The sequence below is a fragment of the Chaetodon trifascialis genome, chromosome 11 (assembly GCF_039877785.1).
Source record: "Chaetodon trifascialis isolate fChaTrf1 chromosome 11, fChaTrf1.hap1, whole genome shotgun sequence".
NCBI lineage: Eukaryota > Metazoa > Chordata > Actinopteri > Chaetodontiformes > Chaetodontidae > Chaetodon > Chaetodon trifascialis.
The window spans coordinates 10375991-10390171 of record NC_092066.1 but is presented as its reverse complement, the minus strand read 5'-3'; the positions used below and the strand labels follow the sequence as shown (position 1 = coordinate 10390171).

Genomic DNA, 14181 nt, shown 5'->3' with positions numbered 1-14181 from the left:
TCTAAATTGGCCCTCGGTGTATGATTGTTAGAGTCTTTCAGTATAACCGCACATTGGAGGACGAACTGCATCCAGATTTGATTAGAAAACATGACAGCATCTACTGACTGACTGACTATTTGGCCATGTTTCTGGTTTCAGTTGAACATTGTCCCCTATTTATAATGATCAACTTCCTAACGCTGACAGACCAGTTAACGTATAAGCCAGTAACACAATTCAAAGATGTATCCATCTTGTGTAATGTGTCTCTGTCATTTGTGTATATTGTATGTCATAGCATGTCTGTTTGATTGATGAGATCCAAGGCACTTGAAGGACCGGAACACAAATTATACCTTTCATCATCTAAAACATCTCTCTAAACGGGAAAGCAGTTTGTCAGGCTCATTCATTCCTATCGTACCAACGCTTGGCACGCTTGTATTAGCTTTAAACATGCTGCTGAGGTTCTATTCAATTTTTAGATGCATCCATATCATGAATAGCCTTATAACAGGTAAGCAGTGAATGTGAGCAAGTGACTGCAGCATCGCTTTCTATAAGGTAGGCTATTTTGGTTGTAGGTTGAAGTAAATTGACAGAAGTGCGAAAGGAAACACCTGCAAGCTCTAATAAGTAGTGAAGCTTGGCAATAACAGCTTCATCATCTCGTCTTGTCTTTTTTGGTTTTAAATAGCTCTGGTCTCATTATTTAAAACATTAGCAATTTGCAGTTATGTCTTAAAAACTATATGTGTCACATTTCACTTAGCAGTAGAGTAGAATCTTGTCTTTTGGTGTAGCATGAAATTTTGTTGCTGTAAAACTTCCCTGACCCTCTGTTATGTGAGACAGCTTCCTTTATTTCTTTTTCTATAAGAAATGAGTCCATTTGTGTTGATGAATGACACATTAGTCTTACTATTTCAGTTTGCAATTACTGCCAAATCTCTTCATAGTACATTGAGATTCCTGCGTCTAAGGCCTTTGACTTTTTCTTCCCCTCTCAGTTTTGTTCTCCACAAGCGCACAGCAGATATAGAGCAGTAGATTACATATGAATAGGCCCTTATCTCAGACAGCATTTATGCAAGGTCATTTGCAGCAACTGCCACACACGTTGAATAGCAGCCATTGGTTGTCTGTATTGTGAAGGCCATCTTTTTCTCTGTTGTCTGGCAGATTTCAGCTGTTTATTTGTTTCATCTGTGAAGAGAAGATGGAAAAAAGGTGAGTTTGTGTGCACATCTGCTAGCCCGCTATGTCTGTCTAATAGTCACCAAAAGAAAAATGTTGCCCCTTCTGTTTATTGCAGCCTTTCATATCTACATATTGCTCAAGGCTACGTTGAGTGTTTGTTTTATTTTATTTTTTTTCTGCGGGGTTTGTAGCTTAATAGAACAAAGCTTATCTCAATACCTACAGTGATTACTCGGAAGCTGCCAAATGCACAAGTTGTTTCAGTCTTGTGTACAATACCAGTTTGTGTTTCTGTGAATATATCCACACTCAAGCAGATGCTAGAGCTTTAGAATTTTGTTTGGCATTATTGTATGAACATAGCAAAACAGCATTTAGCATATATCGGAACAATAAAAGATAAAAGTGATACACTTACAGATGAAAAAGGTGAAACAATGTCCCTGACATTGTTTTGTGATGTAGCTACCACTGCAAACAAAGTATTTGTTGTCTAATACGGGCTACACACATCTGAACTACTGCAGACTGGAGGTTTGGGTTGAAGTGTTTGCATTTAAACTCAGACAGTTCCGATCATTGACTTTGTTTTAGTTGCAATGTATGTGTTTGTGTGTGCTGCTGATCATTGGAGATAGTAAAACAAAGTGCTGAGAGGCTACAATAGTTGCAAAGGATTGCACTTTCAGTCTAATCTGTGGTTCAAGTTGTGCCTCTGCATCGTTTTACTGGCACTGCTCTGTTCAGTGCACTGTTGCATCTCTGCTGCTCCTTCTTTAACTTCATGATGTATGCGCTTTTAAATGTCGACTGCTTAAGTGCAGGGTTCACTTCCCAGTAGGCCAGTTTGTCCTCTGAGGTGCTTGCCAAATCTGCATAATTTGGGCGTCACAAAGAATGACTTACCATAATTGCTCCTTTTAGCCATCATATCGGGGCGGTTTACTTGATATCCAACATTATTTAGGTCCACATAGTGTGAGTGGCAACAGTGCTGCTGTGCTGTTTTCACTATATTAAGATGTTCACTTGTCAGGTTAAACCTTCCTCGAGAGTATTTGGCCAAGGCTTTTGCAACACATCATGGGTGACAGCAGATGTACAGCACAGCAGGCCAGCACTATGAATCACATTGTTTATGACTGCATTATAAACCCACCTAAACCATATCAATCTTGTTGAGAAACAAGTCAGATTAAAACTGATAAGAAAAAAGCATTTCTGTCTTTCAGTTATCAAAAATCTTGCTTTCAGTTAATGTATCATACAGCAGCTCTTGAGTACATTCATATTTTCTGGCAATGCTAAAACATGTTAATGTGCATTCTCCCAGTTAAAGCTTCTGTGGATTACACAACACATATAAACTACATAGCATTTACAGAAAGTATGATCAAATATATAGCAGCCTGTCCTTGCAAGAAAAACAGCCGTATAGGTTGTCTGTGCAAGTAAGGTATGAGCTGTATCTATGATTCTTGTTAGGCAGTGACATCTAGTGGCCGTGGTAATTATGTTAGGAACAAAGGAGGAAATCAGGTGATGTGTAAAGAGCAAGGAAGTCCACATATGGAGTAAGACAGATTGGATGGATGGGTCAGGCAAACACTGGACTTTCACCCAGGAAAGCGCTGTTGGTGTCCTGTGTGAAACCAAAAGTCAGTGTTGACCTATTTTAACTTCCATAACGTGTTTAAATTATGCTGCATACCTTATTGCAATGTTCTTATGTCAACCTATTATCTTTTCCTAAACCTAACCAACTAGTTTTGTTGCCTAAACCTGACCAAATAGTTTTGGTGCCCAAACCTAAGGAAACTGTGACCGTTTTGCAACATTAACCATGTGAGGATAAACGCTCGGTAGGATTAAGTTCAGGCACGCCTGTCGCTTGTACTCTACAGCGGTGATATGGGTAGCTCTGGGAGTTATGGGCAACCAACCTATGCAGTCAATTAGGTATGAGGATGTGTTGATATAGGAACATGAAAGAGCAGAGATTATTGAGGGCTGAATTATATTTAGTGATGTGTTAGACAGGCTCACATATAAAACACACTGTGAATTGTGTTTTTTTTTTTTTTTATATAGAAAAAGCACCTCACTTGACCAGCCTATATGGTTTATTGCTTCATTCTTTACAATGCTAAGCTGCTTTTACAGACATTCTGCACTCATTAATATATGCAGTTATGACATTGTGTCAGTTGTGAAGGAACAGACTAACCACTAGTCTGTGAGCCAGAGGTGTTTTAGGCCTGGAATTTTTCAAAACATCACTTGATAGTTAAAAGTCAAATTCAAAGGCCCTCAAAAAAGAGAGTAAAGTGCTTAGCAGTGCCACAAATATTGCCTCTCCTCATTAATATTCCCTGCATTATACTGTGCATTCTACCATCCACTTGAAAGCCAATTACTGTTGAAAAGTCCACCACTTTCATCCTGCAATCTGCAACAACAGGCATGCCTGCCAGTATGAATTTGGAATTTCAGTTTGCTAATCTTTACACAGGACATTGTTACCCAAATGTACAGAGAATGCAAATAACTGCAGTGAGAGTATTTGCATTCTATTACTGATTATGGAAATTGAATGTCAAATGCGGATTTATACAGCAGTGATGGCAAAAATGACTATACCCAGATATTGATCTACTTTTTATTCAGGTTTTATTATTAATCATTCTTCATTTACTGTGAAGCCATGTATGTAATATCATCACTGAGTTCACAGGATTTCATTTTCATTTTCATTTTTTTCTAAAAGGTAAATTCAGTTCTGATGGGATACTTAATATCATGGACACATTGAGTCAGATTATAGTCAGCTCAATACACATCTACCACACTCCACAAACTGGTCCAGTACTACTACTAATAATACTTATACGCAGTTGTTCCTGATGGCTTATTTACGGCTTGATTTTCTAGTATTTTTTCAGCAAACACCGCAACAGTATACATGTTCTAGTCTTCCCTATATGCTCCGTGATTTATGGGTGCACTTTATTCTCACTTTAGAATAGTATCTGGAAAGTACCATATCCATTCAGCCAAATCCTTAGTTGATTTGTGTTTCTGACACCAACTCAAATGTCCCTCCTTATTGGGGGGTTTTTACTTCGTCAGTGCAGCATTGACTTATTCAGCACTGTTTGTGAATGACGACATATTAAAATACTGTGAAGGTCTCATATGTTAAATGGGCACAGTATCACCCGTCACTGTTAAGTGTCTTTTCGAACATCATTCATTCAGTATAAGTCATGACTGTGAATGCAAAGGACTGCGTTTGAATTTTATACGTTTGAAAGCATAAGAGAGGATTAGCTAGCCTTGAGTCAGGCGTCAACTACTTGTAAATTCAAATATCTTCATCATCAAGTCAGTGACATTTTGAGAAGGAATAGTATCTGATATATTTAAAGTGTCATGATGTTATGAGTTTTTGAAAGTGGCTCTATTCTGTTTTGATTTTCGTTCGTAATACTTTTGGGTAGAAGGACAGAAAAAAGGCTGCCGTCTTGTAGTCTGCAAATTGCAGTACCTCAGATATTGTTCTGGCAGACCTAATCTTCAGTCTTAGCATTCCCTGTCAGCTAAAAGGACTGTGATAGTCCATCACTTCAGGCATCTTGTTGCATTTCTTTCTGTGAGCATTTTTTAAATTGCATCTCAGCTGTGACAGTGTATGGTTGACACTGCATTTCGGAGTTAACGGATGAAATGGTTTGCGTAGTTTTATCTGAATTGCATGCCTCTGTAGTGTTGGGGGTAATGGTTGCTATGGTCCCTGTGCTTGGTTACTAGGGTAGAATATTGATTTAATCCTCAAGAGCTGTGGTCATATCCTTGGCAGTTCACCTATTGTTATGATAATAAGACATCCCAGGGTAACCTATGAGTGATAATCTTGTTTGGTCCTTGGAGAAATGAAAGGTTTCCCAGAATGGTGTGCTGACATTTTAACCCCAATGAAATAACCAACTCCATTACTTGCCAAGCCTGAATTTCTCATGTAGTCATACACAGCGAACCATATCTTAGGACTGCCATTGCCGGAATGTGAAATGCTTTTGGGATTAGGCCATCGCTTTGAATGACAAAAAAATGAAAATATTTTACCCATGCTGTCACAAAGGAAGACAATACACAATTAACTTAGATCAGTAATGAATCATATATATATAATCAAGAAAACATTTCACCATGTGGTTTGGTCATATATCTGCCTGCTTTACTTGTTAACATTGTTATGAAAAGGTACTGGAACTCCATTATTATGAACTCCATTATGTATGTCAGTGCAATAAACATGCAACCTGTAGCATTCTTGTATGCAAGCAAACATGTTGGTGGAGGCTGTTGGAACAGATTAGAAAATAATAACACGGTGAAGGTGGTGTCCAGATTGAGAGACTTCCCCTGTGAGCACAGACACACAGGCAAAGCAGCCATTCAGCAGTGGGATGGATCCTGACTACTAAAGAGGAAGAGGGAGAGAGAGGGAGAGAGAGGGAGACTGAGAGAGAGAGAGAGAGAGAGAGAGAGAGAGGGAGAGAGAAATGGGGGAGTGGTGGGAGAGAGCGAGAGGAAGCGAAAAAGAGAGTGAAAGGCTCCACACGGCAGAATATAAATCTGTATGTTAACAGGACTAAAGCTGGAGGTCTCGAAGCGGCTTTAGTGGTTATGCCGTTGGGGGGTGACCATAAAGCATCAAGAGGTGGTCTTCCCTATTAACTGAGGATCTGTGCAAATAAGGAAGTGGAACCCGTGGAAGCTGTGAACGCCGGTTGTCAACCACAGTGGTGGGCTGGTCGGAGGTCTTTGACCCCCTCATTTTCATCTCTGGAAGAAAAGAGAAGAGCAAAAGAGACACGAGAGAAAAAGGAAGGTGGCAGCGAGGGACCAGTGAGCCATTTCTCTCTTTATTACCTCCATTCACAAAACCATTGCATCCCATTATCACAGCGATGTAGAGGCATTCTCTCCGATTAGAGGAGGAAGGGTCCCATTGACTGCTGAGGCTTAGCACCTCTCTCCAAACGCTAGCCCTTTTCATTGCAGCCCCCCCCCCACTCATCTCTCGCCTCTATCCTTACGTCCGCTATTTTCTCTGTTCTTCTCTCTTTTCTTGTCCCTTGTATTCTTGTCCCTTTTCACACCACTCAGGAATCAGGAGGCATTGCGTTTTGGTAGAAGTGGGTGTTTCTGGAGCTGTCATTGTGTTTGGTGCCGCTACAAAGGACAGCTGAGCAGGGAGAGAGAGAGACAGCTTTGGAGATAATAAAATAGCAGCCTGAAAGAAAAGGGGGGACCTGGGACTACAACAACAGCTGACAACCACTGGAAGGTGACTTGTGATGAAAAGAAAACTGTTACAGAGACTGACAACCGTTTTAAGGTAGCTATTTATTGAGACCATTACCACTTCTTGTGGAAATAAAGAAGCAGTGTGCCGAACCAACACTGCCGGTTGGATTCTGCTATTGCTGTTGCTAAGCAAAATCTTTAACCTGAAGTTCTTGAGGAGACAGTGTTGAACATCACTCCGCAACCATGAAAGGGAGCTCAGAGGAAAGCATTGAGAGCATCAGGCCCTCCAACCTGCAAGCTTTTGCTAACATATCCACTCTACATGGCATGAGTCACATATTTGCCTATGGGCACATGACATTCCGTCGGTTTCTTTGGACTCTTTCCTTCCTTGGTTCACTCTGCTTATTGTTGCTGGTCTGCATGGATCGAGTGTCATATTACCTGGAGTACCCTCATGTCACCAAGCTGGATGAGGTGGCGGCGACTAACCTCACGTTCCCAGCTGTTACATTCTGTAACCTCAATGAGTTCCGCTTCTCCAAAATCACCAGAAATGACCTCTATCATGTGGGGGAGCTCCTGGCCCTCCTCAATAATAACTACCAAATAGCCAATCCACACTTGGCTGAGCCCGAGGTTCTAGCTGCCCTAAAGGATAAGGCAAACTTCCAGAACTTCAAGCCCAAACTGTTCAACATGACTGATTTCTATAACCGTACAGGTCATGACATCAATGACATGCTACTGCAGTGCACCTTCCGAGGAGAGGATTGCTACCCGCTCAACTTCACCACAGTGAGTATTCATGCGTGCATGCTCTCTTATCTTAACATGCTGTAAGTCTGCACAGTCAACTGTTCCATTTCCTGCCAGACCTGACAGACTCTCCCTTGTTTTATGTTCAGATGAGCTTAGTTTTGATGTTAATGGAGCAATTTATATGAAACAGATGCCAGGCTTTAATGTATTTTGTACTATGATAAAGTCCAATGTGAAGATTGTGGTTGTGCTTTCTAAAGTCGTACTTACAGAACTCTTGTTGTTGTAGGTGTTGCCTTGTGCACTGTAATGCACTGTAATTGATGTTTGTGCTGTGCTGAGAGCAAATAGTGCCTAAATCTGTAATAAGGGTAAGGTCCTGAGGTGAAATTCTGCAAAGATTTCCCTTTTTTGCCATTACTGACTCGCTTAGTGATCACTGAAGACAGTTTGGCTTTCAAGAAAAGGGAAATTATTTTGGCAGGTGTTGTGTATCCTCATATCTTGAGGAAAACATTTTTTTCCATGAGGTGTACTAAGGTTAAATGGATGGTTTAAGCATGCACAGAAGCATTTGTTTGTGCAAATCTGACAGATGCTTTAATAAGTTCTTAACCAATCATTGCCTTGTTATGAGGTTGGGGGTCAGTGTGCCGTCTGTTGTCATTATTTTCCTACCTTTGTTTATTCTGATGATTCCAATATTCACCAGTGCTGCTTGAAATGATTTGTTATTCTAGTAGTCAGTGAAAAAATGTAATTTTTTTTTTGTGCTTTTCAAAATGTCAAAACAAAACTGATACTTCTACAAAGATTATTTTAGAGATCATTCACAAAAAGGTGCTATGATGCACTAAGCAGTCATACTCCGTGCTTTGATTGATTCTTTACTCCATTTGGCTACGTATCCAATCAAGCTGATTTCTTCATTCACCACACAGTATGAATGAAATTTACTAAATGGTAAATGGTTCACTTTTGGTTTGCTGTGTTAACAGTGAATCCGTATTCATTGAAAGACATTGCTCATAGCTGATAATACATGCCCATTTAACGATGGGGGTTAAATTGAAAAGTAGTTTGAAATAGACATATTAACATGAACTTGGCCCCACAGTAGTTTTGTGTGTTGGTTAGCAGTAATGGAATATATTACTTAGAGACCTGGATCTAGGTGATGTCAGACAGTATGTCTTCATAATGATCATAACCCATCGAAGTACCTCAGCTGCACTACAATATACACTGATGTTGCTGTAATGTAAATGATAGTCTTGTAGTTAGTTTTTGCATTTTTGCAGAAATAAAAATATTGCTAAGGAGGTAAAATGATGTATTTCCTGAGTCATATTTTCAAGGGTTAAATTAGTGCTACAGTTAAATCAGCGTCATGAAAAATATCAAGCAACCAAGTATGATTATGTTACTGTTTTTGCTGTTATTTCTGTGTATTTTATCTTCAATTAAAATGTAATTAGATATTGCTCTGGATGTTTTTTTTTTCCTGTCATGCAACCTGTGTTGTCCACTCTCACTGCTACCCAATACAGGAATAGAAGTTTGTGTTTAATCAGACTGTTTCATCCCTATTAGCCCATTTTATTTGAGTGAAATACAGACCCAAAAAGCATTAGACCAAGCTCTCCTTGGCCTCGTCTGGTTTGGCCATTATTTTATTTAAAGAAGAGTACTGTACATTCTGCCAAAAAGGGAAAAATAATAAAGATACAGCCAAGGGATAGGCAGAACTGCAATATCACTTGTTTCTGTTTCACATCCCACTCTTTTTTAAGGGATTTTATTATTCTCACTGTGTCTGCATCCTGTATTCCATCTCTTAAAGTGCAGGTTTGATGGAGTAATACCTAACTTACTTATCTCTCAATTGAGTCTCTCCACTCTCAAAAATACGATTCTTATCTACAATGAATCTTTAATCAACCCTGAAAGAAATCCCAGCAGATGGCCAGTTTTTAAGTGACTGACTCTGTAATCTTCAGCATTGATCAGAACTCTTCCCTGCTGTAGGAGGAGATAAAACACTAATTTAATATTGCTCTTCAATCTTATTTCTTTTCCATTTGTATCACAAATATTGTCAGTTGGGAATCTTGCCATTTACATGTTTGTTTCCATGCCGCACTCAAGAGAGTCTTGAGGAACAAACCAGTCATGGGAAGCTAATTGCCGTTGTATTGCTTGATTCAAAGTGCTTACAGCATCAAATGAGCTGGTAGAAACAGTTAATGAATTTAGTTTTGCTGCATGTTTATTTGTTTTTGTTGGGCACATTTGATTGTCCAGCAAACCGTGAACTTTCACCTGGCCATGAATTCCTGGCATCAGATCTGAGCAGCCTTGTTGATTCCCATCCACCATTGTGGTGTGTTGTTTGGATGGAGTAGCTAAAGCAGTGCCGCACCACGCCATATTATGCTCTCAGTGGACAGAGATGTGTTTGTCAGGACTTAGATGAGCGCCAGCATTCCATACCCATCTAGCTGAGGATTCAGTGCTGTATTTGATTGTAATCTCACACAACTAACCATGAACACTGAGGCCAGCTCACTAATGGAGTAACTGAGTTCATAACCTGTCTCAGTGGGGAAAATCTTAGAAATCTTCAGCAAAAATATGAAATCAAAATATATTTCCATTATACCAGGTTGTAGTTATTTTGTTGTCTTTGTCTACTTATATGTGTTCATGTTGTTTTCTTTTTTAAAGACAGAATTGCCATTCACTGGCAGTATACTGATGTTTAGACGACGACTACAGGAAATTTTCAATTACTCAATTTCCCCCACAGACATGTTGAGAGGAAGATTTACAATGCAAAGGACTGTGGGAGTGATGAGCTTTGACCTTGAATAAATGAAGGAAGAATTCCATTAAGTCTGGGTCTATGATGCAGTTGGGAAACAAAGCATTCAAAATGTTTTGCATTGTAATGGATGGATGGGCAAGGGGAGAATGGCAATTTGTAATTCCAATACAGTTAACCATTGTAATTCCTGTTAATGTTTTTATGGCGCACATGTTACCAGTGTCCTGAAAAAAAAAGAGGTTTTTCATGTGGACCATGACCCTGTTTTCAGAACAATTTGTACCTCCGGTTGAAATTCAAAATAGCCGCTTCAGCTTGTCAAAACATGAATGTTATCAAAGAAGTTAGCTCTCTAGTGGCTTGTCAGTTCTTAGGTCAGGGCAAGCTGTTTCAATTTTTAAAATCAGCCTTTTCCAGGGCAGCTCTTATCTCCTTACGATATTGTGGTCTTTAGATGAGATGATATTCTGTAACCTCTGAATTTTTATGCTTGAATTTCCTCCAGAGTGAGCTCACTCTTCAGAATACATTTAACACAATCTCTTTGGTGTGGTGTCAAAAAATACCTTCCAGTCAGAAGTGAATCGGAGTTTAAATCTTCTCCTGAAATCTCACAAAAGCTGCTTTCCATCCTCACTAAAATAGTAATCCTGAAACCTCAGCTAATGCTTTTTCTATTGAAAGATAATAGTGGGATTAACCAGATTTTAATTTTGACATTTTGTCACCCTATCAACAGTAATCCACCTAAGTAGTTTAAATTACTGGGGATTATACTTGTTCATACAGCACATGTATATTTTTAATGTGGTATTTGATCTTGAGTGGCTGTCAACAAAATGACCTTTATCAATATGTATTTATTGACTTGCTGTGGCTCTGAAAGACTGCATGAGCTGCCTATGACTAACACTGTATGTAAATGGAACCTCAGTCTATGATATACTGCAGCTAGTGAACAAGAGGTTGATTATCATAATCTGATAGTGTGGATGTAGCGCTCCGTTCTTAAGTCTTGACAGGTCATGACAAGTCCCTCTGGGCAACATTTCTGTGCATTTCTTACAGAGTGTTTAAAATCAGTATTCATCATCACAATTTGCTGAAGCTCAGTCTTTAAAATGCAAGCTGTCTTTCATCTTATCATCCAGACGACAGCAGGTGCCAAGGGAATGGAACATGGCTATAGTTGAGATGAGGCTGACTGACACAATGTGACTTGTGGATCTACACGCTGGGTGTTTTTATGTTTTTAGGCACCCAACATTTGGAGGCTCATTTCCCCTCTAACCCAATGACGCTAGAGCCAGACGATATACTTCCACAACCCCAGTATTGTTGCCTTATCACAGATACTGTCTGTTAGCAGAAGTTAAATAAGAGTACACAGTGCCATAAGACACACTTTAAGCCATAATTTCATTATTTGCAGAGCAGGTTCTTTTGTTGAAAACACTCTGTGGCAGCTGAGTAAAATATCACAGTTCAGCAGATGGTGATGCAGATTCTGTTAATAATGACTCTAATGATTAGCTGTAGGAAACCCTTTAAACATGTATCTTTATTCAAAATTTAGAGGTCTGTGAAAATAGCGTCAGTTCGTGAATATCAGCCAGGAGACCTTTCTCACAGAGGACATATTGACTTTTCAAACACGGTGGAAGTAATAACAGCTGCATTTTGTTTTGAGTGTAGCGGTGTCATGAAACTACATAGAATGGAGCCATAATTAAAGCAGCATTAATAGTTTTTGTTTTTTTTAACTAGGGGGCAGGGGATCAAACTGAAAACACAATACTGACATACTGATAATTTTGCAATGGCAAATGTGTCAGCAAACAGTTTTCTATTTTCACTTCCTGCAGACAGGGAGCAACATTGATTCATTTGGAGTCATGATTTTCTCCACCAAGCCATTCGATCATCTGAGAAAGATCTCTGGCTCCTAAGCTGTTTCATGCTTGACAGTGTTCACCAGTTAGTCACTAACTTTGCCTGCTGTTCAGTGCTTGGCTGTATGCAGTCTGTGTAGTGGAGCTTTTTCACTCGCAACAGCTGCTTGAAACTGCAGTTTCTCTGTAGGTTCGTTATATGTGTGGCCTCTTTGTTATGACGTAGTCTCTTGATCCGTTACAAAAATATTGATCAATACAGCTTTAAACTTTTTCATTACCCACTTGCTTTTCCCGCTGTGTCTGCTATCTGAAAACACTATGCATTGTTGTTTTCAAATTTGTACTCCCATATACTGGGATTTGCTGCCAAAATCCAGCATTAGTCAGGGTATAATGGATGCACACGCTCAAACTTTTGTTTGCATATCTTCTTACCATGTTTACATAGGCATAGGCAGACATAATACATAGAGGCATGCCTGCAGTCAGGAACATGACACCACATGGAGCCTTATGTACACATACAGGGTTATACAGTACAGTGAGAACACTTCACAAGCTAGTTCCCAGCTAGTTTGGTTTTGTTAAGTGGGTATATGGGCTGACTTTATGGAACAAAGCTTTCCTCAGAATTCAGCTGGTGGGAACAAGTAGTCTTTATATTTGCATCAGTAAGATCATCAGTTTTAGTAAAAAAAAAAAAAAAAGAAGAATGTGTCCGTGCTGCACCACCAGCTGCTCGGCAACAGCAATTGATATGTGAATACGGTGAAGGGAAACAACGTTGGAGAGTGTCAGGAAGGAAGACAACAAGACGCTTCACTGAATAATGTTTCATGAGTTTCTCAAGAGGTGATGAGTTGTGAGAAGTTAGCAGAGTGTAGCAGACGTACTCTGTATAAACTCACGAACAGAGGAAGATGGGAAAACAGGAGATCGTGAGCATATCTGGAAAGTAAGATAACTTGTAAAAATATACTACAAATAGAGTGAAGGAATGATGCCTTTTTTAAATGGAAATCTGTGACCATTTTCTCTATTTTTCATAGCCGACAAAATCAAATATCTCCTTGCCCTCGTTCTGATGGCGGTTTAAGGGATTTAAACCATTTACTGGGTTGAAGAGTGACTCACTCAGTGGTGCAGGTTTGTGATGTGGATGCACACAAGCAAATGTGTTAAGAGTTATTTCTTTTTAGGGCATATGTCAGCGCTAAGTACTTCATTTAACATGCTCATACTCCAACATACAAAAATCTGTCCTTAAAGGAAATATCTTTGGGCAAATAGATATATTTTATTCAACAAGCCATGTAAGCGATCCTGTCAGGTTGTATATGCACATTAAACCTGTCATCATTAATGATGATGTGGTCTAAATGCAAAGCGATTACAAGCAACAGTGTGTACATACTTAACTTCATTGGTGAAAATACAGACAGGGCAATTTGGCTTCGCTTGGACCGGTGGTCTCAGAGGGAATGGTATGTGTCCTTGTGACAAATAGAGGACCCTTTGTCACACTTAATGTGGGACATGTTTTAGAGCTGAAATTGCCTTTCCTTTAACTTATCGTGGATCACCAGTCCCTTGCTAATGTTTACAACCTTACCTGTAACACCGGGGTCTCCATTACTTAGAGGAGGGCATGACAAAGACGCAGAGGGAGAGAATATCTGCGTGTGGTAAGCAGCAGTATCTCTAAGAGGGAGAAGAGTGGTTACAGAATGAAGTATGGGCCTATTTTTCTCTGCCATCCCTTCCTTCATAAGTATGAAACCAGATCTAAAAATAAATTTACGATGCCATGGAAAAAGGTGGGCTGTAAGTCGAGAGAAAAAAACGCCCTTTCGTTCAAGGCAGTTACTTTGGAATTCAGTAATGTTAATAGCAGGCTGATAGACTACGAAAATGAAGCAGGCAGTATTCCCACCTACGAAGATAATACAGCGCTGACTGCAGGTGAATTAGTTCAGAAGAAGTGAGACACCATGGGTGTTATTCTTTTTATGGTTTGTTTTGTCATCACTGAATAATTATCTTGCGATCCTGACCTAACAAGCTTGCTGGTTAAAAGTTAGAAGTTTTGCGTGGCTTGCTGTCCCATCATATTCATAGTGTTTATTTAATGGGGACATAAAACCGCAACAATTACTGGTAACTGTGATATTTAAATCCATTTGAGCAAGACACCTCTTA

At 39.5% G+C, this 14181-nt stretch overlaps 1 protein-coding gene across 4 annotated transcripts in view; it reads left to right on the top strand.

The window, feature by feature from the left end:
- The first annotated feature begins 5728 nt into the window (after nt 1-5728).
- asic1c (acid-sensing (proton-gated) ion channel 1c) overlaps nt 5729-14181 on the top strand; it is an 86630-nt gene continuing 78177 nt past the window's right edge. The window contains exon 1 of one of the 4 annotated variants that reach the window (XM_070974328.1): nt 5729-7296. In XM_070974328.1, the coding sequence (XP_070830429.1) occupies nt 6742-7296 (555 nt within the window). In that variant the 5' untranslated portion in view covers nt 5729-6741. The remainder of the gene's footprint in view (nt 7297-14181) is intronic. The other 3 variants (XM_070974326.1, XM_070974330.1, XM_070974327.1) reach the window with 3 other exon arrangements.